The 24,597-nt window shown below is 43.5% G+C and overlaps 2 protein-coding genes across 11 annotated transcripts in view; both read left to right on the top strand.

Moving 5' to 3' along the window:
* The window catches only part of LOC132378749 (E3 ubiquitin-protein ligase ARIH1), a 102,828-nt gene extending 82,619 nt beyond the window's left edge, over nt 1-20,209 (top strand). For both annotated transcript variants that reach the window (XM_059945882.1, XM_059945883.1), the window contains 6 exons: nt 4,187-4,258; nt 7,268-7,398; nt 8,054-8,111; nt 10,433-10,693; nt 16,589-16,701; nt 18,792-20,209. In XM_059945882.1, the coding sequence (XP_059801865.1) occupies nt 4,187-4,258; nt 7,268-7,398; nt 8,054-8,111; nt 10,433-10,693; nt 16,589-16,701; nt 18,792-18,876 (720 nt within the window). In that variant the 3' untranslated portion in view covers nt 18,877-20,209. The remainder of the gene's footprint in view (nt 1-4,186; nt 4,259-7,267; nt 7,399-8,053; nt 8,112-10,432; nt 10,694-16,588; nt 16,702-18,791) is intronic.
* Nucleotides 20,210-22,182: 1,973 nt separating this feature from the next.
* bbs4 (Bardet-Biedl syndrome 4) overlaps nt 22,183-24,597 on the top strand; it is a 138,096-nt gene continuing 135,681 nt past the window's right edge. For 2 of the 9 annotated variants that reach the window (XM_059945877.1, XM_059945876.1), the window contains exon 1: nt 24,368-24,448. Coding sequence is in view for 7 of the 9 variants with exons in the window: in XM_059945870.1 (XP_059801853.1) it covers nt 24,425-24,448 (24 nt within the window). In the remaining 2 variants the exon portion in view is untranslated. Of the gene's footprint in view, nt 22,240-22,263; nt 22,508-22,990; nt 23,014-23,117; nt 23,301-23,387; nt 23,828-24,319; nt 24,449-24,597 lie in introns of those variants that run through there. The other 7 variants (XM_059945870.1, XM_059945878.1, XM_059945875.1 and 4 more) reach the window with 7 other exon arrangements.

The raw sequence follows: 24,597 nt of genomic DNA, 5'->3' as shown, positions 1-24,597 counted from the left end.
GCAAGTACACGGAATTCAAAGCCCTGCTCCTCAGGACTTTTGGACTCTCACGGCGCGAGCGGGCTGCCCGTTTACTGCACCTGGATGGCTTGGGCGACAGACCTCCTTCGGCTTTAATGAATGAGATGTTGTCTCTGGCCAACGGACACACACCCTGCCTCATGTTTGAGCAGGCATTCCTGGAGCAGCTGCCCGAGGACATACGCCTGCTGCTGTCCGACGTGGATTTCAGTGACCCCCGGAAGGTGGCAGCCCGGGCGGACTTGCTGTGGAACGCCAAAAAGGTGAGCGGGGCGTCCATCGCACAGATCTCCCAGCCACGGTCCCAGCAGCAAACCAGTCCAGGCCCGGCCGCAGAGCCCGCCAACCCCCGGCCCAATGAACACTGGTGCTTCTACCACCAGCGGTGGGGCGCAGAAGCCCGCTGTTGTCGCCCGCCCTGCAAGTTCCCGGGAAACGCCAGGGCCAGCCGCCGCTGATGGCTACGGCGGCTGGCCATCGGGATAGCCTCCTGTATGTGTGGGACAGAAGGTCGGGACGCCGGTTTTTGGTCGACACTGGTGCCGAGATCAGCGTTTTACCTCCGACGAGTTACGGCACCCGCAGCAGGGCACCGGGGCCCCCCCTGAGGGCTGTGAACGGCAGCACAGTAAGGACCTATGGCACCCGTCAGGTGCAGCTACAGTTCGGCTCCAGCCAGTTCACGTGGGACTTTACACTGGCTGTCGTAGCCCAACCACTTCTGGGTGCGGATTTTTTGCGGGCTCACAGCCTACTGGTCGACCTGCCCAGGAAGAGACTGGTACACGCCGAGACCTTTCAGACGTTCTCCTTGGGTGCAGCCCCGTTGCCAGCCCCTCACCTCGGCTCCATCACGCTGTCCGACAATGACTTCACCAGGGTCCTGGCGGATTTCCCATCGGTTCTGGCACCGCAGTTCACAGCGGCCATGCCCCGACACGGCGTACAGCACCACATCCCGACCCAGGGACCACCCCTCCACGCCCGCGCTCGGCGACTTCCCCCGGACAAGCTCCGACTGGAGTTCCAGCGGATGGAGGAATTGGGGATCATCCGGCGGTCCAACTGCCCATGGGCCTCCCCCCTGCACATGGTGCCCAAAGCGACGGGAGGCTGTAGACCGTGCGGCGACTACCGCAGGCTGAACGAGGCTACCACTCCGGACCGCTACCCTGTGCCGCACATTCAGGACTTTGCAGCAAACCTGCACGGTGCACAGATCTTCTCCAAGGTAGACCTCGTCCGAGGGTACCATCAAATCCCGATGCATCCTGACGACGTCCCCAAAACGGCTCTCATCACCCCGTTTGGCCTTTTTGAGTTCCTCCGCATGCCGTTCGGCCTGAAGAATGCCGCACAGACGTTCCAGCGGTTAATGGACGCGGTGGGTTGGGACCTGGACTTTGCGTTCATCTATTTGGACGACATCCTCATAGCCAGCAGCAGTCGTCAGGAGCATCTGTCCCACCTCCGTCAACTCTGCGCCCAACTGAGTGAGTACGGTCTTACAATCAACCCCGCCAAATGCCAGTTCGGACTCGATACCATTGACTTCCTGGGCCACAGGATTACTAAAGACGGGGCAACCCCTCTGCCCGCTAAGATAGATGCGGTCCGCCACTTCCCCCGACCCACCACAATCAAAGGCCTTCAGGAATTCGTAGGTATGGTCAATTTCTACCACTGCTTCCTCCCTTCAGCTGCCCTGATCATGCGCCCCCTGTTCGCCCTGATGTTGGGTCCGAGCAAGGACATTGCCTGGGACGAGGAGTCTGTCGCCGCTTTCATTCAAACGAAGGAAGCTTTGGCGAACGCCGCAATGCTAGTACATCCCAGAATGGACGCCCCTACCACCCTCACAGTGGACGCATCTAACACGGCAGTCGGTGGGGTGCTGGAGCAACTCATCGCAGGTCGCTGGCAACCCTTGGCGTTTTTCAGCAAACACCTGCAGCCACCCGAGCTCAAGTACAGTGCTTTCGACCGGGAACTGTTGGCGCTCTACCTGGCAATCCGGCATTTCAGGTACTTCCTAGAAGGTCGGCCCTTCACCGCGTTCACGGACCACAAACCGCTTACCTTTGCGTTTACGAAAGCGTCCGACCCCTGGTCGTCCCGCCAGCAACGCCACCTGTCCTACATCTCTGAATACACGACGGATGTCCGGCACATCTCAGGTAAGGACAATGTCGTGGCGGATGCGCTCTCTCGCCCTACCGTTCATGCCCTTTCCCAAGGGGTAGACTTTGAGGCACTGGCAGAGGCACAGCAGGCAGATGAGGAGATTCCGAGTTACAGAACCGCAGTCTCCGGTTTGCAGCTCCAGGACCGGCCAGCCCCGCCCCGTCGTCCCGACAGCCTGGCGGCGCCGTGCTTTCGACTTCATTCATAACTTGGCGCATCCCTCCATCCGGACAACTGTCTGGATGGTTTCCAGCAGGTTCGTTTGGCACGGACTCCGCAAACAGGTCAGTGAATGGGCCAAAACGTGCATGCACTGCCAGACGGCCAAGGTGCAGCGGCACACCAAAGCCCCACCGCAGCAGTTCCATCCCGCCCACCGGCGTTTCGACCACATTCATGTGGATATCGTGGGCCCCCTGCCAGTGTCGCGTGGAGCGCGGCACCTCCTGACTATCGTGGACCGGTTCACAAGATGGCCAGAGGCAGTCCCGCTCAACGACACCACTTCTGAATCTTGCGCCCGAGCCCTGATCACCACCTGGATATTTCGCTTTGGTGTACCGGCCCAAATTACCTCTGACAGAGGCGCCCAGTTCACCTCCAGCCTGTGGTCAGCTATGGCCAGCCTTTTGGGGACTCAGCTGCACCACACAACTGCCTACCACCCACAGTCGAACGGGCTAGTGGAGCGTTTCCACCGTCACCTGAAGTTGGCCCTCATGGCCCGCCTGCGAGGAGCCAACTGGGCGGACGAGCTTCCCTGGGTCCTACTTGGCATCCGCACAGCGCCCAAGGACGACCTGCACGCCTCGTCGGCCGAGTTGGTATACGGTGCGCCCCGGTCATCCCCGGGGAGTTCCTACCAGCCCCACGGGGGCAAGAGGAAGATCCCGCAGCAGTCCTGGGCAGACTACGCGAGAAGCTCGGTAACCTGGCCCCCATACCCACTTCACAGCATGGACGGAACCTGACCTGCGTACCCAAAGACCTGCAGAACTGTAAGTTTGTGTTTGTATTAAGGGGCGGACAGCGGCCATACGAGGGGCCGTTTATGGTGCTCCGGAACAACGGGTCCACATTCGTGCTGGACGTTGGGGGGAAAGAGGAGGTTTTCACGGTGGACCGACTCAAACCGGCCCATGTGGACCTGGCGCAACCGGCCGAGTTTCCGGCACCTCGACGCAGAGGCCGACCTCCCAAGCAGGTTCCGGCCCAGACTGTGGACATTGGGGGGTGTATCGCCGGTTCTGGGGGCGGGGGGTTATGTGGCGACCCATTTCCTGGCACATCCGAACCGACTCACAATTAGATAGCCTACGGGGGTTTGCGAGCACAGAGCTTTGGAGCCTCTGTGTCACGGGGGGGGGGGGCAGGTTGAGGGAGGCTTAAAAGTGAGGCTGAGGATTTCGAATAAAGTTTTTTCCTTCGACTGCAGTTACCGACTCTGTGTTGTAATTTTAGCGCTGCACGTAGCACACCGCTACAAGATGCTAGAAATGTGCAGCAGGTTGGGCAGCTACTGTGGAGAGAGGAGCAGGGTATTTCAGTAGAATAGGACTTGTGTTGATTTAAGTAAACTCTTATAGCATTGTAGGATAAGGATGGTAAGATAAAACTTACTGAAATGTGACAGGAACACCTCATTTTGTCAGTAGTAGTGTGATACTTTGGGGGCTACCTGAAGAGTTTTGCACTGAGCTGTGGAGCTACAGGAAGGGACTATACCAAAGCACAACCTAGCGCAAACAGCAAGTCACTTAGATTGAGAAATGATGTTTGGGAAAATGAGGATTGGTGTGTATGAATTCTCTTTTTAAAAAAACTTGAACAGTATGCTTTGCAAATAATTTTAAATTGTCAATGTTTTGGAAGGTACTGATCTTCACAATGTCATAACCACTTTCAAAGTATCTTTTTGCACAGTGAATGTATGTAGGTGAACATAATGTGCTAATAACATGTCCTGCTGTCTTCCTTCTAGTGGTTGAAGAAATGGATTAAAAAGTGTGACGATGACAGTGAAACTTCCAATTGGATTGCAGCAAATACCAAGGTAGACTAGTGACCTCCAGAGACCATCAGTGAGAAGTAGTGCTTTGAATTGCCCCTTGTACGGTAGGAAGGCTGATGCAGGGAATATCAGTCTGTGAGGGATTGCAGATTCACCTTCTCTCAGTGTCCAGAATTGTCAGGAACTGCATGCTTTCAGGAAAAGTTCCAGATTAAACTGGAACTTCTCATGGGGATCTCATTGAAACCACTTGAATATTCAAAGGCCTACAAAGAGTGGATGTAGAGAGTATTTCCTGTAGTAGTGAACCAGGACCAGAGGGTGTAGCCTTAGAATAGCAGGATGTCCCTTTAGAACAAAGATGAGCTTGAATTTCTTTAGCCAGAGTGTAGTGAATCTGGAATTCATTTCCACAGACAGCTGTGGAGGCCAAATCTTGGGTATATTTAAAGCGGAGGTTGATAGGTTCGTGATTAGTATGGCTGTCAAGAGTTACAGAGAGAAGAAAGAACATGGGATTAAGAAGGATAATAAATCAGTTGTGATGAAATGGTGGAGCAGATTTGCTGGGTTGAATAGCCTAATTCTACTCCTATGTCTTATGTTCTCAATGATGTAGAATGTGAATATGTTAAACAATCTGCGTGTTTGACTCTGCCCTCTGATAGTTTGTATCTCTGCAGTACCTGTTTGTATGAAAGCGTGAGGTAGACCAAGAGTGGAACTGGGTGCTCTTGGCATACTGTGCCCACATCCCATGACAGTGGGGAAATGTTTAACGATGAGAGATGAGTGGGCTCTATATTTACTGCTCTCCAGATTCCCTTACATAAACATGCTATAGTAACAAGGATCAAGTATCAATGTAAATTTAGTAGATTCTTTGTGCCACAGTCCGAGATGACTACACATAGCTTGCAGTAAAAGCTTGGATATTTTTTATTCGCTGTACCCATTGTGAGAAATTCTTACCATCTCACATGATAATGGGATGCTGATGATCATTTAATCCTAACTTAAACAATCATAAGTAGATATTATGACACAGGAGTGAAGTATTGAACCAGTAGGACTTTAGAGGTGTTTATCCCCCCCAGAAACATCTATGTGCTGTCCTATTCTCAGACTCTTTCAAGCCAGCTCTGGCTTAACTTGTTCTTAAACACTTTCTCAGGGAAGACATTGTTTTAAAGAATAATCCTCGTAACTTTTTCCATAGCTTTTAATATTTTAATATTAAAATATTTTTTAATATTTAAAATCCCTTTTGTTTATAGCCCTTTAAGTCATCAAATCATTCTAAGTCATTCTGTTTCTCTTATCAATTCATAATGATAAATATTCTCACCATCCTCTTTCTGCAACTCGTTATTCATCCATTATAGCACATATAAAATCTTCTAGCAAACAATGATCTCTCAGGCTGCATCTTCCACATCTTCAATGTATTCTTAATTTTGTTTTTGAAACTGTTGGAGCCTGTGACTTACAGTCTCTAGTTCAATCGAATGAGCTAACACTCTGGCCCAGAAAAAAAACTTCAGGAGAGAAGCACAAATATGAGCTACCACGAGGAGAAGCTCAGATGAGGTGAGGGGCCATGATTGACTACATTTGCTGATTAAAGCATCAAGGAAGATTGAAACATTGAGGCAAATGAGGAGAGCGAGGATCGTTCTCCTAGGAGCTGCTGGGTTCAAGCAGTTGCTCTCTGTGAAGCTCTTGGAGATGTCATCAAAATTCTGAGATTTATGGATTGAACTATAGTTCATATTGGGCTTCTTTCAGTTCTGTGTTTTTATGTTCTTACCTACCCTTTGTTGCTGATTGGTAGTCTGGGGGTTTGGGATTTGATGCTCTTGTTGTGGGTGGGGGGGGGGTGCGGGTTGGAGGGCTTGGTAATTTCAAGTTTTCTGTTTTTCTTTCATGCGGGGAGGTGAGGCATTGATGTCTTACAGCTATGGCTTTTCTGTACTTCATGTCTATCTGGAGAGAACAAATCTCAGTTGTATTTTGCATGTGTGCATTGATAATAAAATGAACCTTTGAAATGCTGAAAGGAAAACAAGGTGATAGGTGAGGACAAGGGGCCTTGGGAGAAAAAGAAAGGAGAGGGGAAATTTCACTCAGTAGTTAAGACTGTCACTTTTTAAAAGTTTACATTTGCTGTGTTAACCATCCCTTTGTTTGGAGGGTGTTATCTGTACTTGTATCTAATAGGCTAGCACAGAAAGGAACTGCAGCTCAATTTAAAAATTTTGAGAAAATTCAATAGATGTGTTTGAGAGTTTCAAACTGACAGTAAATGGCTTGCCTTAACCAAGATATCCAGAAGTGAGAATTCAATCTCAAGAGTACTTGTAATAAATAAATGATCCAGATATCTAAACGGTCATTCCTGTTATGGTGTTGCTTTTGAAGTCTTGAGATTGAATCTCCAAGTCCAACCTCTTCCACGTCCCTCAGTCTCTCATCATTCAAGGTAAATTACAACTCCCTTTGGCCAGGTTGTACTTGACCAACCTGCCCCTAATATTCACCTCCCACCCCCCGACTTGTGATTTCTCCACAACTAAACCTTTACAGTTCTGTGGGTCTAATCAAGCTTAGGCTTCATTGTGCACCTCTCTTGAACCAATGAATTATGCATGAAGTTTGATGTTCAGGGCAGGCTTGTGATGCTCTCAGCTCTTTCCGATCAGCTAGATTTAGAATATTTCAAGGCAATTTTTAAATAATAATGAAAAATAGCGGCAGAGGCAGTTTTTTTTCAAGAGATGTAGGACCCATACATCTATATCACACCATGTTTTGTTTGCTTAGCAACATGCAATACAAAAAGTTCTTTGAAGTAAAGTATTAACAGGAAAATATCGAGTGTGTCTAATGACTATCAACTGTCATTAACTCTGGAAGTGATTTCTCTATATAGATTGCTAACTCATTGGGCTTGGTAGGTGGTTGATTAGTCAGCACAATACAACATTAGTGCAGGCTTCTAGTTCTTTGAATTTTTACCGTTTACTAACGGTGCTTCTAACATCTCAACAGGAATGCCCGAAATGTCATGTGACCATTGAAAAGGATGGTGGATGTAATCACATGGTTTGTCGCAATCAGAATTGTAAAGCAGAATTCTGTTGGGTCTGCCTTGGTCCTTGGGAGCCACATGGATCTGCCTGGTTAGTACGTTGCTTTGCTCTTGTAAAGGCTTAAGGATTTATTGACATTTTAATTGTTGGCACGGTATACTAGATGCTGCTCTCCCTCTGTCCCCGAGGAATGTCCTTTTAGAATAGAGATGAGGATTTTTTTTTAGCCAGAGGGTGGTGAATCTGTGGAATTCATTGCCACGTTGGCTGTGGAAGCCAAGTCATTGAGTATATTAAAGCAGAGGTTGATGGGTTATTTATTAGTAGGGGTGTCAAAGGTTACAGGGAGAAGGCAGGAGAATGGGATTGAAAGGGATAATAAGTCCGCCAAGATGGAATGGCAGAGCAGACTTGATGGGCAAGTGGTCTAATTCTGCTCTTTTGTCTTATGATTGCCTGTTTTGAAATTCTGTTGGTTTTCAGCACTTGAGCATAGCTTGGCACCCAACTAGTTTTCTTTGAAGTGGTGTCTGTCCTCCAATGGAACATGACAGCTGAATATTACGGTTTGTGTCAAGTACACCATGTGCAGGAGGAGAATTACAGCTTATTAACATGGATTAACAGTGACATTTCAAATAGGGGGAATGATCTTAACTAGCTTAGAAAGCAAAAGTTTAGCGTTTGTATGTGTATTCAGTGATAAACCTGAAATGTAATTAAGTTGGTCCCTCTCTGCTTTTAGGTATAACTGCAATCGCTATAATGAAGATGATGCAAAGGCGGCAAGAGATGCCCAGGAGGTAAATGGAGCATGGGTCGTGGGCAACTACTTAAAACCTTAAGCTGTGCAGTCGTGGAGAAATAGTTCTCAATGAAGCTTATTCCTTCAAACATTGAATCTTCTCTGCACCTGTCCAGGGCAGTCTTGTTCCTCTTACAGTGTGTCAACCACAACTGTACACAGTGCTCCAGCCAATCTTTTATAAAGTTGTATTCTAACAGCCTTGCTCTTTGATATTACAGCAAAGAAAAACAAGCATGATGCTGCCACCTTCAGGGAGTCTTGGATTTGTACTCTAAGGTCCCTTTGTATCTCAGTTTACAAGTCCTTCCGAAGTATATCCCCTCATGTTTATCAGGATTAAATTCCATCTTCCATTTCTTTGCCTATTTTAGCAACTATTCAATGTCATCCAATAGTCCATGACCATCTTCCTTATTATCAACAGCACCAATTTTTGTGTCATCTGTAAACCTGCTTATCATTCTACATTCCTATCCAATTTAATGGATCTAACAAACTGTAAAGGTACCAGCACTGATTGCTGTGGTGCATCACTGTTTACAGGTTTCCAATCACAAGAACACCTTCCTTCATCACCATATTGCCTTCTGTGAATAAGCCAATTGTGGGTCCGATTTGTTTTGAAGTAGTAAATGCTGACCACAGAGAGGTCGCCCTACATTACATACTTGTTAGAGAAGGAACTGTGGCCAAGCCACTCAGCTCTTCACGTAGTGCCAAGCATTCAAGGCATTTGTATTTCTAACTGTGTGTCATCCAGCCCCAACTTTGACAGATACTACTTGCTCTAGATATTATTGAGTTATTTCTCAATGTGGATATTGGTCAGGTTGACAGTGTCCGTCAGTTTACTTGCAGTAGATCATCCTTAAATGTTTAAATATCTGACGGTCTCCTATCCATGGCTTTCTGATCTACCATAGCCATTTCAGCTGAGCCAATCTTTTGCTGTTCATAGATTTGTTTTGACAATCAAACTGATGCATTTGATTTAACATGAAGTTGGAAGTCTATACTTTGAGGAATGTACACAAATATTAGAACATGCAACATTACAGCACAGCACAGGCCCCTTCAGCCTACAATGTTATGCCAACCTTTTAACCTTCTGCACGATCAACATTTCCCTCTCAAATAGCCCTCTGTTTTTTTCTTTTATCCATGTGCCTGTCTGAGTGTCTTAAATGTCGCTAATGCATTTGCCTCTACCCCTATCCCAGGCAGTGCATTCCATGCACCCACCACTCTGTTTAAAATAAAACTACCTCTGACATCTCCCTTCCACACCCCCACTATATTTTCCCTTTGCCCTCTCATATTAGTCATTTCCATGTGAAAAAAAGTGCCTGTCCACTCTATCTATGCTGCTTATACATACACCTCTATGAATTCACCTCTCATACTCTTTCACTAGCTTGCTCAACTTCTCATAAGACATCCCCTCTAATCCAGGTAGCATCCTGCTAAATCTTCTCAGCACCGTCTCTAAAGCTTCCACATGCTTCCTATAGTGAGACCAGAGCTCAACACAATACTCCAAAGTCTGGCCTAACCAGAATTTTATAAGTTGGATAATATTTTCAGTTCTGTCATCAAAAACTAAATTCATGTCAAAATTATCTTGTTGGGAGCTTCTCACAGGTGCCTGAATTCTGACATTATAAGCCTCAAACCTCACCTTTACAGCAAATGTTATTTGTAAAAATTGTAATGGCTTTTTAAAGAGAGGAAAAGGGTTTCCACTCCTAATACGTAATGTCTAATGTAGAAGAGGAAATGCATGTCAGACTGCATGCTTGGAAAGAAACAGCTAACGCTTCAGGTCAAAGAACTTGCAGAACTGAGAGGTTAACTCTATTTGTCTTCCCATGAGTGAGGCCTGCCTGACCAGCTGAGTGTTTTCAGAATTTTCTGATATTATTTCTGATCTTCAGCATCTGCAGTTTTTCAAATGTCTATTTCAGCTGTGAAGCTTGAGGCAGTATTGGATGGTACCTGACGAAATAGCATGCCCACTTCATTTTATCACCTAACTCTTATTTCTGTTAAAATACTTAAGCTCTTTTTTTGTAAATAGTTTTTTATTGATTCTACTGAGTTTCTTTGTTTTACGGTGAATGTTTGTAAGAAAGTGAATCTCAGGATAGTATATAGTGACATGTGTACTTTGACAATAAATTTACTTTGAACTTTCTATTTAATTATCTGAGAGTAGAAACATGCAGTACAGAAATGCAGTCTGGTTTTCTTGACTGAACACCAGCAATGATTGAAAATCATCTTTCCTAGTAACCGAGTTTCTCTCCTGTGTGACAGCGCTCGCGAGCAGCTCTCCAGCGATATCTCTTCTACTGCAACCGCTACATGAATCACATGCAGAGCCTGCGGTTCGAGCATAAGCTCTACGCTCAAGTCAAGCAGAAGATGGAAGAAATGCAGCAGCACAACATGTCTTGGATTGAGGTGCAATTCCTGAAAAAAGCCGTGGATGTCCTCTGTCAGTGTCGTGCCACACTAATGTACACTTACGTCTTTGCTTTCTACCTCAGAAAGAACAACCAGTCCATTATCTTTGAGGTATGCCCTATTTCCAGAGGGATTCGCATTGCTTTTTATTATTGTCACATTAACCAATATCCAGTGAAAAAACTATGCTAGCCAGACAGATTATTCCCAAGATACATCTATCAAGGTAGTACAAAGGGAAAAGCAATAACAATGCATAATATGATGATACACTTGGAGACTGTGGAGATGTGAGGACAATGACATGGTAGGTTGAAAAATCTAGAGTTCATCTTTATTGTACAAGAGGTCTGATCAAGAGTTACTACAGTGAGATAGAAGCTGTCTTAAAGCCTGATGTGTTTTTTAAAGTTTTTGTATCTTAAGGTCAATGGAAAGTGGGGGTCGAGAGAGAGAATGACTGGATGAGAGGAGTCTTCAATTATGTTGCCTGCTTTGTTGCCAAGCATGAAGCATGGCCATTCAGATAGAGGTTTGCATGATGAGCTAGCCTGTGTTCACAGCTCTCTTCATTTTGAGGTCTTGGGCCGAGCAGCTGCCACATCAACCAGTGCATTCTGATAGGATAGTTTCTGGGGTACAGCTGTGAAAATTGGTGTGCATTGTTGGGAATGTGCTGAGTTTCCTTAGGCTTCTGAGGAAATAGAGATTTTGGTTGCTTTCCTGACTTGGTTTGAGGCTGTTAACACAAATCCATGAATAAACGTTACTTTTTCTGAGTAGAAAATTGGATGCAATTAACAATTTCTGGGTCATCTTGGCTATTTTAAAGTTAATATTGTGTGAGAACCTGGATTCCTAATTGCTCTTGTGTGTGAGTAACAGCAATCAGAACTATATATATCTTCTAGGTCCTCAAACAATTCATTGAACAATGATACTGTGCCAACAAATCTTTTAAGGAATAAAGACAGTTGTAAACATCCATGTTACCATATCACAAAGCCATTACTTTTAAGCACCATCTTTTCTTGCCTCTAATCCTGCTCCACCCCTCCCCCCCCCAATCGGTTTTCTGTTTTTGAACAATCTTTACCACTGCTGCTGCCAAGTGGCCACAAAATTGTTTTCCAATTTGGTTGTACAGTATTCTAAAGGGCAGGGTGACAGATGGAAGTTGTGCACATTGGTACCAACGACTTAGGTAGGAAAAGAGATGAAGTCCTGAACAGAAAATATAGGGAGTTGGGTAGAAACCTGAAAAGGATCTTAAAGGGTAGTAATCTCTGGATTACTGCATCTGCCATGTGCCAGTGAGGATAAGAATAGGGTAATTTAGCAGATGGATACGTGGCTGTGAAATTGGTGTGGTGGGAAATGGAGAGTGTGTTTCAGATTTCTGTATCATTGGGATCTCATCTAAGGAAGGTATGACCTACACTTGAACCCAAGGGGCACCAATATCCTTGTGGGCAGGTTTGGCAGAGCTGTTGAGGAGGGTTTAAACTAATTTGGCAGGAGGAAAGGAGCTGGAATGATATAGCCAAGGATGTGGGAGTTGGAATTACATGTAGAAGCAATGTGTAGTGAGATTGTGAGGAAAGACAGATGGGCAAAATTGTAGTCAGTGGGATGAGTTGATGAAGGGTAATATGGGGGCAAAATAAAAGGAGAGATGAATACAAGACTGAAGGTAAAAGTTAGATCACTTTATAGTGCAGTTTTGCAGATGCAATGTGGGCATCATTGAGTCATGGCTGAAAGAAGATCATAGTTGAGAGTTTAACATCCAAGGATACACATTATATTGAAAGGACAGGCAGGTAGGCAGAGGTGGTGGGATGGATCTGTTTTTTAAAAAAAAGTGAAATTAAATCCTTAGAAAGAGATGACATAGCATTAGAAGATGTAGAATCCTTGTAGGTAGATTTAAGAAATTGCAAGGGTAAAAAGACCCTTATTGCAAGGCCTCTGAACGGTATCCAGGATGTGAGCTATAAATTAAAACAGGAGATAGAAAAGGCATGTGAAAAGGGCAGTGTTCATGGGGGATTTCAATATACTGGTAGATTGGGGAAAATCAGGTTGGTGCTGGATCCCAATAGAGGGAATTTGATAGAATGCCTAGGAGAACTATTTAGAGCAAGTTGTGATTGGGCCTAATTGGGGAAAAGACAATTCTGGATTAGATGTTGTGTAGTGGATCAGATTTGATTAGGGAGCTTAGTGTAAAGGAACCTTTACATAACCCTTAGTGATCATAATATGATAGAATGCATCCTGCAGTTTGATAGTATAGTTGCTATTATTAAGGAGAGAATGTGTTTGGGAAGCTGAAAGGTTTGAAGGTAGATGAGTCATCTGGGCCAGCTGAACTACATCCAGGGGTTTTAAAAGAGATTGTACAGACATTTGTAGTCATCGTTCAAGAATCACTGGATTCTGGAATGGTTCCATAGAACTGGAAAACTAAAAGTCACTCAACTCTTGAGTGTGTGAGAAGAGAGTGAGACAGAAGAAAGGTAATTATAGGGCTGACTTCTAAGATGTTGGATTCCATTATTAAGGATGAGGTTTTGGGGTACTTAGAGGCACACTTTAAATGCACCAAAATCGGCATGGTTTCCTTAAGGGAAATCATGCCTAATAAATCTGTTGGAATTCTTTCAGGAAATAACAGGCAGAATAGGCAAAGGAGAGTCGGTGTTTACTCAGATTTCTAGAAGGCTTTTTGAAAAGGTTCTGGGAATTAAAGGGTTGATACATGAGGAGCATTTTGTGGCTTTGGGCTTGTACTCGCTGGAATTTAGAAGAATGAGGGTGGATCTCATTGAAGTGTATGGAATAACAGAAGGGCTAAATAGAGTGGATGTGGAGAGGATGATTCCTATAGAGGGGGAGTCTCAGACCAAAAGGCACAACCTCAGAACAGCGGGACATCCATTTAGAACAGATAGAACATAGAATAGTACAGCACATTACAGACCCTTTGGCCCACAATGTTGTGCCGACCTTCAAACCCTGCCTCCCATATAACCCCCCCCCACCTTAAATTCCTCCATATACCTGTCTAATAGTCTCTTAAACATCACTAGTGTATTTGCCTCCACCACTGACTCAGGCAGTGCATTCCACGCACCAACCACTCTCTGAGTGAAAAACCTTCCTCTAATATCCCCCTTGAACTTCCCTCCCCTTACCTTAAAGCTATGTCCTCTTGAACTGCTGCTCAGTTCCCTGGGGAAGAGGCGCTGGCTGTCCACTCTGTCTATTCCTCTTATTATCTTGTATGAATTCCTTTAGCATGGAGTCTAAAATTCATTGCCACAGATGGCTGTGGAGGCCATGTCATCAGGTATATTTAAAGTGGAAGTTAATAGATTCTTGATTAGGAAGTGTAATGGAAATTATGGAGAGAAGACGGGAGAATGGTGTTGAAAGGGATTATAAATCAGCCGTGATCAAATGTCAGGGAAGACTTGATGGGTTGAATGGCCTAATTTGCTCCTTTGTCTAATGGTCTTAGTTAATCCTGGCCTTTCTTGAATTTTGTAATTCTGCAACCTCTTGCCATTGGCATGGCATTCTCTCCCCTTAATACATCAATACAATCTCCCACGGACCATTTCTAGTACTAGTTGACATGATTGATCAATCCTTTATTATGCTCTCTAAATAGCCTGAAGGCACTGCACTTCTATTCTGAAACTCCACCCAAGGTGAGAAGAGAAAGGTTATCTGTTGTCCCAGACTCAGTAGCACAGAGGATCCTGGACGACGTATTGATGGCAAAAATAAACACAAGGGCAAAAATTGCCTGTTAACCATTCACAGCATTTCCTGATGCAGAAAGTGTTCTCTCCCTTTTCCAGGCCATTTGACTTATTTTTGCAGTAACACAGATCTCTCAGTGGTTCTGGGGTCTTAATAAAGAATGTTGTCTTGTAATGTTGGCAGTTTATTCCTCTTTGTAGATGTTGCCTGACCTTCAGATTTCTGCCAGCATGATCCAGGGCCTTCATGGAAGCTTTGGCAACTTTCACGGGTCCATGTTGAACATTTCCAATGGATGTGAAAGGTTTTGGGTTCTGTTCTTGATGATCCCTAATGAGCAAATCATTCAGTGCTGTCTGTTTATAAGAATACTGGTTGGGTAGATAGCCAGAATTATAGAGTGGGTCTGCACAAAAGCAGATCAATTCCTCTTTGCCCTTGGATCAGTTGGAAATGCCACCCCTGACAGTGCAATCTAAACTCCAACCATTTTTATATGTTCTTCCTCACATCACTTTTGTTCTTTTTACCAGCCACCTTCAACCACAAGTCACAAGTGTTTGATCCTTTTCTCTCTACATAGTTCGGTTAAATGACCTCTTTGTGCAGTAGCTATCCCATGATTCAGATGATCCTACTTTGTCTGCCACTTTCCTCACAAACTGGGTGGTCCTGATTGACTTTCTAGCTTCGGCACTCTATACAAATAAGGTCATCCTCTCTAGAATCATTGTAGTAAATTCCTTCCATACCCTCCACAAAACCTTAAAAGCCTTCGCAAATGTGGCACCAACAATTGAGCACTCCTGTTTTGGCTGAAACATTGCATAGTACATAAATGTTTGTTGTGACAACTTTATGTGTGAGTAAAACCTCCGCTTCTGTATGCTTTCTCATTCTCCCCTACACATTTCAACAAAATGTGCCATTTGGTTTGGCATTCTACAGCAACCACCCTGATTTTGTCACTGATAGATATCGTCCTCTGTCAATTGGACTGTGTCAAAGTTCATCTGGCAAGCACATTGTGGGTACTTCAATCAGTTGTTTCTGTAACATTGCTGTTACAGAAACAACTGATTTTAACTTTCTTTTTGTCATACTAGCATTGCAAAGGCACTGTCAAAATCCTTACCCATACTGGGTTATTTTCCATCTTTAATGTGCCTTTCAGAATTAAAATGACTTGTGTATTCTTTCAGCTCATGGACTGATTCTTACAATAAATTGATCGTCTAAGACTTCTGTGACCTTGATAGTGGACTCTATCAGCTCATAGCTGGTTCAGAATCCTGCAAATCCCTATTTTTCTCAATCTATTAATTGTCTCTTGTTGAGACAGACAAAGTTAATGATTTCAGGCTATTCATCAATTTGAAATCTTAACTGTTACTCTCTCCACAGATACTGTCCACTCTGCAGTATTGTGTTTTTTGTTCCACTGGTCTGGGGAGGAAGCCTGCTGCCTCACTTTGAGATTACCAAAATGATCAGATGTTCACCTCTGATAGATTCTGAAAATTATTCCTTCAATGTTGTCGATCTGGAACTTGTAGAAATTGCTTCCAGTTCTTAGCTGATTACCAGACAGTAAAGAGGACAGCTGAACCTTATGAGTGAATCTTTTACCTTTGATTTGTATTGTAATTAATAGCACATCCTCTGACCCAAACAATACTATTAAAAGTTAGGGAGATAAGAGACTTCAGATGCTGGAATCTGAAGCAAAACAAAACTGCTGAAGGAACTCATTGGGTCAGGCAATGTTGTGGTGGAGGAGGAATTGCTGATATTTCATGCCAAGATCCTACATCTGGGCTCAATTAAGTTAGTTTACATTTGTTATCTAATTGGCAGAATGTGGAATATACTCCCACTGGGTGATGAGCTTAAGCAGCTTATTAGAGTCCTCTGTCCTGGGCTAGTCTTCCTGTCCCAAGGATGAGATTTTTAGAGCTTCTGTTGACATTTCTGTAGCTCTGGGTTTTTACGGTATGGGGTTGATAGCCCCATGCCCAACCTTATTCCTTCCGCAGCTGGGCTGTGGACATGGCTCAGATGGACTGTGTCACTGGTCACTGAATTACCTTCTGTCAATTAGCCTCATAGGCTGAGTGCCCTTTGTGGTTTAGCCATTGGAGGAAATTTAATTTGGCAATTTGCTATTTAAAACCCTAGACAGAATTGGACACTTACTCAATGCAGATGTGAAATGTGTGCTTCTCTTCCCAGAACAATCAGGCAGACTTGGAGAATGCAACAGAAGTGCTGTCTGGCTATCTGGAGAGGGACATATCCCAGGATTCCTTACAGGACATCAAGCAAAAAGTACAGGACAAGTACAGGTGTGCTGACATGAGTAAAGCAACTTCTCTAATATATGTCGTCTTACCCCTGTGCCTCATTCCCCATACCAGAATACTGGTGGGTATTAGCGTGGGGCCCTGATGGAATCTACACTGTCCAGATTGTTTATGTACTTTACTGCACACAAATACACATAATTTAAATTAAAACACATCCATGTGGTTATTCTTCTTAAAGGATGAGTAGACTGATTTGGAGCTTCTATTTCTATAAAAGGGTGGGGTAGGGCCGGAGGAGAACTTTTCCCTCTCAAGATTTTTATCCCAGAAGCATATAGAGATCATTTGTGACCCACCCAGTCCATTGAAATTAGCTAAATAAAACACTACTTAGTGATATTATCCTGCAGGGTTCTTCAAGTTATAGCATGTCCTTTTGACTTTATAAATGAAAACATTTTGTCCTTTGGAAGAATTCAACATGTTGATACATTTTATGACCTGAGGACTACCTGACAGATAATAACTTGAGTCTAATCTTGGTTCAGATGATTATTGTTCATTAGCATATGTAAAATACAATCTGCTTTAAATCATTTCACTCAAATATTTCCAGATGCTTCAGATAAAACAAACTACTTTTAAGTGTAATAAGGGTCAGATGCACCATATTATCGTGTCAGTGAATGACCGTTCGATTTGGACGGGGGCTGTGGAGTGAGGAACAATGGTGCCGAGCCATTCCTGAGTTGGCTACTTGGCCAGCAAGGTGCAGGCTTCTGGCAGCAGAGTTCTATTATCACACTGTACCAGATCAGATTAGCATGAGACTCAAAGCTTCAGTTTTCAAAACTGGACAATACAGCCATGCAGATCCTGGTGAACTAATGTTTTATCTGTGGTTCTTTATCTTGTCATATATAACACATGCAATTTAAACAGCTCAATCCATATTTGTGCAAGTCTGATAGCAGTAAATCCTGTCCAAGGGTTTTTACAGAGTACACTACAGTGTAGAAGCTGTGTAGTTTTCCTTCTAATTTTCATGGTGTTTGTCACGATGATAGCAGTTGTAGCACTTAATCTTTTTGTGTTGTATTTTTTTCTTTTATTGGTTTCATTAGGATAACTGGGGCAACTTAATATAAAGCTAATCTTTTCTCTTTAAATCTTTATGAAATCATCACATTTTAACCTGGGATAGATCTTCCAAATATGATTAAATTGTTAATGTATGTTTTTGCCTAGTCAGTCTAACCTGTAACCTCTTGTGATTTAATCCTTGTTTATCGTGTATTATTGAATATTCAATAGGAGGTACAGAGGAGACTTCCCTGGATGTTGCCTGAAATGTCTGTTTTGAAGACAAACATGATAGACTGGGTTCTTTTAGTTGAAGTAGAGGAGGCTGAGGTGGGGGGGGGGGGGGGGGACCTGAATGTGATGTACAAAATTGAGGGACAGAGTGAAAATGTTTCCTATTGCCGAGGTATCTGAAGCTAGAGGGGCATGGGGTTTAGAATAAGGTATAAAAGGTTTAGAGGGAATTGTTTGGAATATATACCCCGATGTGTGAATTGAGCCAGAGTCTCTCTCAACATTAAACAAACATTGAGATGGGCACTTGAATCACCTAACAAAGAAGTGGCTATAAATGGTTAGCATGGAGATGATGGGCTGAAGGACTGCTGTAATTACAAATTCAACATTGAGAGGGTGGTGCAAATGTGGAACAAGTTGCCAGTGGAATTGATGGATGTGAGTTTGATTGAAACATTTGAGAAGTTTGAATAAGTACTTGGCTGGTAGGGGAAATGGAGGGCTATAGTCCAGGTATGGGTTGAAGGGTCTAGGCAGAGTAACATTTCAGCTTGGGAGGATCCATATATAATCCAAAGTACTTCCTACCCTAACCCTAACTCTAACTTGTTTTATGGGACAGTTTGAAACTCTCTTGTCACTTCTGCTGAATGTTTTCAGAGGTGCTGAGTTCCAAGGCTTGTATATGCAATTCATTGTGAAGAGATTTTCTTTTCCTGACCAAACTAACTCAAATTGCCACCTGAAAAGTTCAAATGCCAAGTGTCATTTCTCTAACTTTAGACTGACTGTCTGTTCCTATTATGCAGATACTGTGAGAGCCGGAGGAAGGTGTTGCTACAGCACGTGCATGAAGGCTATGAGAAAGATCTCTGGGAGTATATCGAAGACTGAGGCACATCTTACAATGAACTGTCAACCCGTTAGCAACAGAGTGCTGATGCAAATAAAGTGGGCAGCACAGGCCCTTGCAGACACTGCTGGAGTTCTACCCTACTTTTTGTTAATGGAAAGTTTAAGTAAATTATATTGTAATAAAAAAGTAGATAAAACCACAATGTACAACAGTATTGTAAGTGGATGAAGGGTGTGACACACTAAAAGCCCTCCAGCTTTAATCTGTAATGTTGCTACATTCTGAGAGCTGAACCATTTTCTGTTTTCTTTCATTTATTCATTCTCTGTGTGTAGTAATTGAACTGAAACTGTTTTGACCTGGCTTCTCTTTTCCAGCCAGACATTAATGTATGTAGGTTCCCTGTTTGTGAATGTTGATTGGCTAATGTAAGGCAGCGCTCTGGGGTTACCTTTGTATATGACTTTTAAAAGGAGGACACAGTATTTTTCAAATTGTATATAGCGCATATGCATGGTTGAGCGAGAGCAAGTGTGGCACGTGTTTGCATAATGTTTAATTACAAAAAATATTTATTCTTTAAAACCTTCAAGAATATGTATATTTGCTGTGCAGTTTCTTTAGGTTTGCTAACCTTTGACCTCAGCGCTGTTAGTGGAATGTGGATTGAATTTTCTGCTCTTTGTCCTTCCCCTTTTAAAATGAAAAGCAAGTTTTTACCTTGTAATTTTCCATAGTACTAGCTGTAGACTCAAGCTGAGTCCTGGTACTTGGGTTTCCCCTTTTCAAATTGCTTTTCTACCCTGCTACAGCTGATGATGGTCACCTTCAGCTTCAGCAGACGCCCTCAGTACTTTCTATGTTCTCTGTTGCTGTATAAAAATAAAAAAATACCCGTAAAATTGTACAGATCTCGTCAGACAGTAGGAGTGGTCTAGACTGTAATATTTGGCAGAGAACAGTGTCTAGCCTGTGTCTTTCAACACTCTACCACCACCCTGGGTGATAATGGCTGCTCTCCTCGCTGTGTGTTGCTACTCCAGTGTACAGTGGTTAGGACTGAAGGATCATTGCTTGGTGGACAGCTATGTTCCCAAAATGGCAATCAAACCTAAGATACACAATGAGTAGTTGTTCTATTCTGTTCTAAGAGACTTGTCTGAGATTAAGATCTAGCCTTGGATTCCTTAACCCTATACTCGATGCTGTGGAACTTTGTTTTTGTTTCTCGTTATGTTGCACTGGGACAATGTGTTGTCAAACTCTCAAACAATGAAAGATTTGTAATGGATGAGTCCATGACAAACGTACGCCGTTGTAAAGCTTGAATACTGCAAAGCATTTACTGACGATAAAGGTTTAATTTGGGTATTCCTTGTGTGGCTTTTAGTGCTTGTGAGGTGGGGCTTATTTACTAGGGCAAAAGCACACGATCAAGCATACATGATTCAGGCATTGACCTACAGGCATGATTGCACTAGCAGGTTTATTTTTGTTCCATAGATTCTTTTATAACCAGGAAGGGTGTGAATCTCTTAACTGTGGATTTGACTGGGAGTTCATAACTATACCACACTCTCCAGCATTACTCTTGTCTTTGCATTGAAAGGTTCAAGTGGGCTTTTCCGAATACCCCCCTCCCACCCTAAATTCTCATTGTGCAATCACTTGGCTTTCCCTCTTGCTGCACCTGTGGCAAAAGTATTTTCAGTGTCCAGAATGCTAACTGAGATTGTTTTGGCTGCTATTTGCATGGTTTCACCATCTGAAGGGAAAATTAAAATTCTGTTAGAAATCAGTACTGTACATCCGCAGCAGGGCAGAAACAATGAGGTACCAGTATATGGGGACACATTATATAAATCCAGCTGGAAACTGAAGTCACCAAACCCAGTTTCCACTTCGTGGGTTGCCTGCAAATTGAAAACTGAACAGTCTGAACCTGTATGCACACATTATGAATTAAGCCATGGTCACCAGTGGCACTTGCACTTGCCATCTGTAGGTATAGAAAATACCTGTACTTGTCTGCTGTGCTGTTTCCTGTTTCTTTGTGATGCTAAAATAAGTTAATCTGACAGGGACTTTATGTAGTGTCAGTATTCTGATGGTAGTACAACATGAAGCACGGAAGTGGCAAATAGCTGCTGGAAACTAGAAAATTGATAACACAGTAAAGGTGCTCACCTCATTGTCTGTGCCAACAGGTTCTGAGTTGGGTGCTGGTATGCACATCTCACCTTTGAGCCTCTTCTGTCAATACAGGAGATGAACTTGGGGTTTGGGTTGGCAGGACTGGTGATGCTGCAAATCCATTTCCATTCCAACTTTTGTATGTTTCCTCTTCATTCAGGTCAGAACAGTTACTGAATGATTATCATCTGCAGTTCATATGCATCATGCAGTTCTGGGCCAAGGAATACTGTTTGAGGACATGTGGACTAGGCACCAGCACAGTGAAACTTTAAACCCAATAAATGCACTTTTGACAAATGTTTTCTAATTTTACTGAATTTGTTTCTCATTAAAATCCCCAAGCCATTGTAACTATTGTCCAAAGATGTGAAGAAGACTGGAAAGATGAAGTTACTCAAATATTCTATCTTCTGAAGAGTTTGGTTTGAGTGATGTCTGTCTTAATCCTCATTAAGCTTCACCAGCAGTCTGCTGTAATGGAACACGTTTTAGACACTAAATGTAGAATGAGGGAAGTGTGACATTCACTTCAGAATCAGAATCTTGTTTAATATCACAGACTTCTGTTGTGAAATTTATTGTTTTGAGGTTGCAGTACACAGAATAATGCAAACTATAAATTGTGATAAATATGTGTGAATATAAGAGAATTAGATAAGTAGTGCAACAAGAGGGTGGGAAATGCTGAGGCAGTGTACATGGGTTCACTGTTCATTCAGAAATCTGATGGTGAGGGCAAGAAGCTGTTCCTGAAAGGTGTGTCTTTAAAGGGCTCCTGTATCACCACCTTGATGAGAAGAGGATCGTCAAAGATTTTTAGGTAATGTCTTAGAATCAAATTGTTTTCAAATGCAGGTTGCAGAGATTGCAGTATAAGTACTGGCAGTGGGTGTTTGATGTGATGGACAGTACAAACTTGCATGGAATCAGAACTATGTAATGATTGCCATTACCCCAACAAGTAATTTTGAAGGCTAAATTCTCCCAGGTTATAGTGCTCACTGACGCATAGTACCCTCTGACTACTGGCCTGTCATGTTTACAGTGACCTCCACCCCGGAGACGGGCACTGACCATCAGCAGCACATCCTGCCTCTCGCCTACCCGAGTCTGTTGTCGTACGACGTAAATACGTCACAACGGCAAGCGTTGCGAGGAAGGCCCGGATGAATATCGCTCAATGAGATGGCGGCTCTGGCCAACGGGTGAGCGGGGTTTGGGAGTCGGAGGCCGGGCGGTATTAGGCAGCGAGGCGGAGGTGTCCCGGCAGTGCGAGGCCGTGAGCTGTAGGGCAATTATTCGGGACGGGAGTCGCGGACCTGGTGACGTTGCCTGGCGGCGGCTGGTTACCAGGGCAACGCTGGAGACGAGAACCTCGCGTAGCGCCTCGGGAACTTTAACATTGCCCTCGTACGGCTGTCCGTCCCTCGCCAGTACTGTGCACTTCCTCCGCCCTGTTTAGGGCCTGTACAGGTTGGTGAAGTGCACAGTTTTGATCCCTTTACCTCAGGTTGGGTGTATGTTTCTTGGCGTTTAGGAGAACGGAGGGATGCCTTATTTCAATAGCATCAGTGTTGGTCGGCAGGAAAGATGGATGGTTAGCTAGGAATCCAGCACCATTGACAAGAGGCGGAATGTAAATGTTGGCCAGCCTCTGTCACATGGACAGTACTGGATCTACAGAGCAATTAGAAATATTTCCATTGATAGATTGTCCCTTGTTCAAGTGATCAGCTGTTAGAATCCTAGTGCGTCTATCCTATTCTCTATGGGCACTGGAATCGCCCATTATGGGCCAGGAAGCTAGTCCAATGCAGATTAGGGTGACAGTTCCTCGACAGCCTTGGTCATTTTCTGAGTGACACGCAGATTCATCTTCCTGTTGACAGGGAGCTCTTTGTGTTGGAATGTTCGGAAAGTCTTCGACTAAGACGATCTTCTTTGTGATGTGCTGTTATTTGGAAGTCAAAAAGGATCAGGTGATTTGAAGCAGTTACAAGATTTTTAGTTAAGCCACCAATCATAAAGAAAATTAAACATAAATCAATCATTTTTATTATTGATCTCTTATATGTAAAGTTACAGCAGCAGCAGAATAGAACAAAGACATAAAAATTACTATAAATTGCAAAGAAAAGAAAAAAAGGAGGTAATGTTCATGAACCAATCAAATATCTGATGGCGGAGGAGAAGAAACTGTTTCCGAATCACTGGGTTTTCAGTCTTTTGTATTGTTCCTTGATGGCAGCTGTGACAAGAGGAACAGGTATGATGACCTAGATGGAAAAAGCTCTTAATGATATGTGCTACCTTCTTGAGGCACCACCTCTTAAAGATGTCCTCAGTAGTAGGCAGAGTTATGCCAATGATAGAGTCAGTTGAGTCTGTCCCCCTTTCTGATATAAACGTTTAGTTAAATCTGTAGATTATGGATTTGTGGACATGAGTGCCAGTGTAAATGCTATTTAACTATTAATTTCAATGCTGGATAAGATTGAAGATTTAAAAAAATTAGCTTTATTTGTCACAAATACATCAAAACATACACCAAAAGTTAGAGTTAAATCAAATCAGCGAGAATTACGCTGGGCAGCCTGCAAGTGTTACCATGCTTCTGGCACCACCAGAGCATGCCCACAACTCACTAACTCTAGCTCTTACTTCATTGGAACGTGGGAAGAAACTGGAGCACCTGGAGGAAACTCAAGCGATTATGGGGACACTTAGAAACACCTTCCAGACAGTGGCGGAAAAGAACCCTGATTTTACAGCTGGTGCTGCAATAGCATTACAGTAACCTCTACTCTTTTGCCCTTTTATGAGTGAAAAATTCTGTCTGGTGGCTATAGTTTTACATTATGGTTGAGGGATGTCAGAAAACCTGCAGCATTGAATTGGTTTGTTTTTTCTGAAAATCTGATTCTTATACAAAACCTCTCCCAAGTGTTCTAGAGGCCTAGGCTAAAGTTAGTGTGTAGGTGAATTGATGTCCTTTGCTGTCCATTTAAAGTGGTCTTTCATGCAGGTGATCAATATATATCAGTGATCTCTGTCTGTTCTGTTGTTACTTCTTATCTCACGTGCTTAAACTTGTTAACAGTTCGGCTGTTGGAAGTCCAAATAACAGCACATCATCAACATTTCCCTCATCTTCTGAAACCAGATGAATTAGACTCAGTTTCATATTTTTTTCTTTGTGATGACTTCAGATTCCTTGTAGTACAGACTGAGAAGTGGGGACAGGAAATGGATGCCACCATTGTCAATGTATTTTTTGACTAACAGGGAATGTTGAATGACTGGAAGCCTGTGAGTGGACTGTACTTGTTCTCTGTGGATGTTGGTGCTCATTTTCATCTGTTCCTTTGACTACTGCTCTCTCGCAACAGAATGGCAGATTTGGAGAAAGAACCGGTGAGTAGCAAAAAATCTTAAAGAATAATCGTTCTTTCTTGGTACGTTCAAAGTCAGGGTTTATTGTTGCATATGTAATGGTGCAGTGGAAAGCTTGATAGCACAGAGCATCATATAAGCTCCATTCACACCAGAGAAGCAAGAAGGCT

The sequence above is a fragment of the Hypanus sabinus genome, chromosome 21 (genome assembly GCF_030144855.1).
Source record: "Hypanus sabinus isolate sHypSab1 chromosome 21, sHypSab1.hap1, whole genome shotgun sequence".
Lineage (NCBI taxonomy): Eukaryota > Metazoa > Chordata > Chondrichthyes > Myliobatiformes > Dasyatidae > Hypanus > Hypanus sabinus.
The sequence above is the reverse complement of the archived record's forward strand: the minus strand, read 5'-3'. Positions and strand labels throughout refer to the sequence as shown.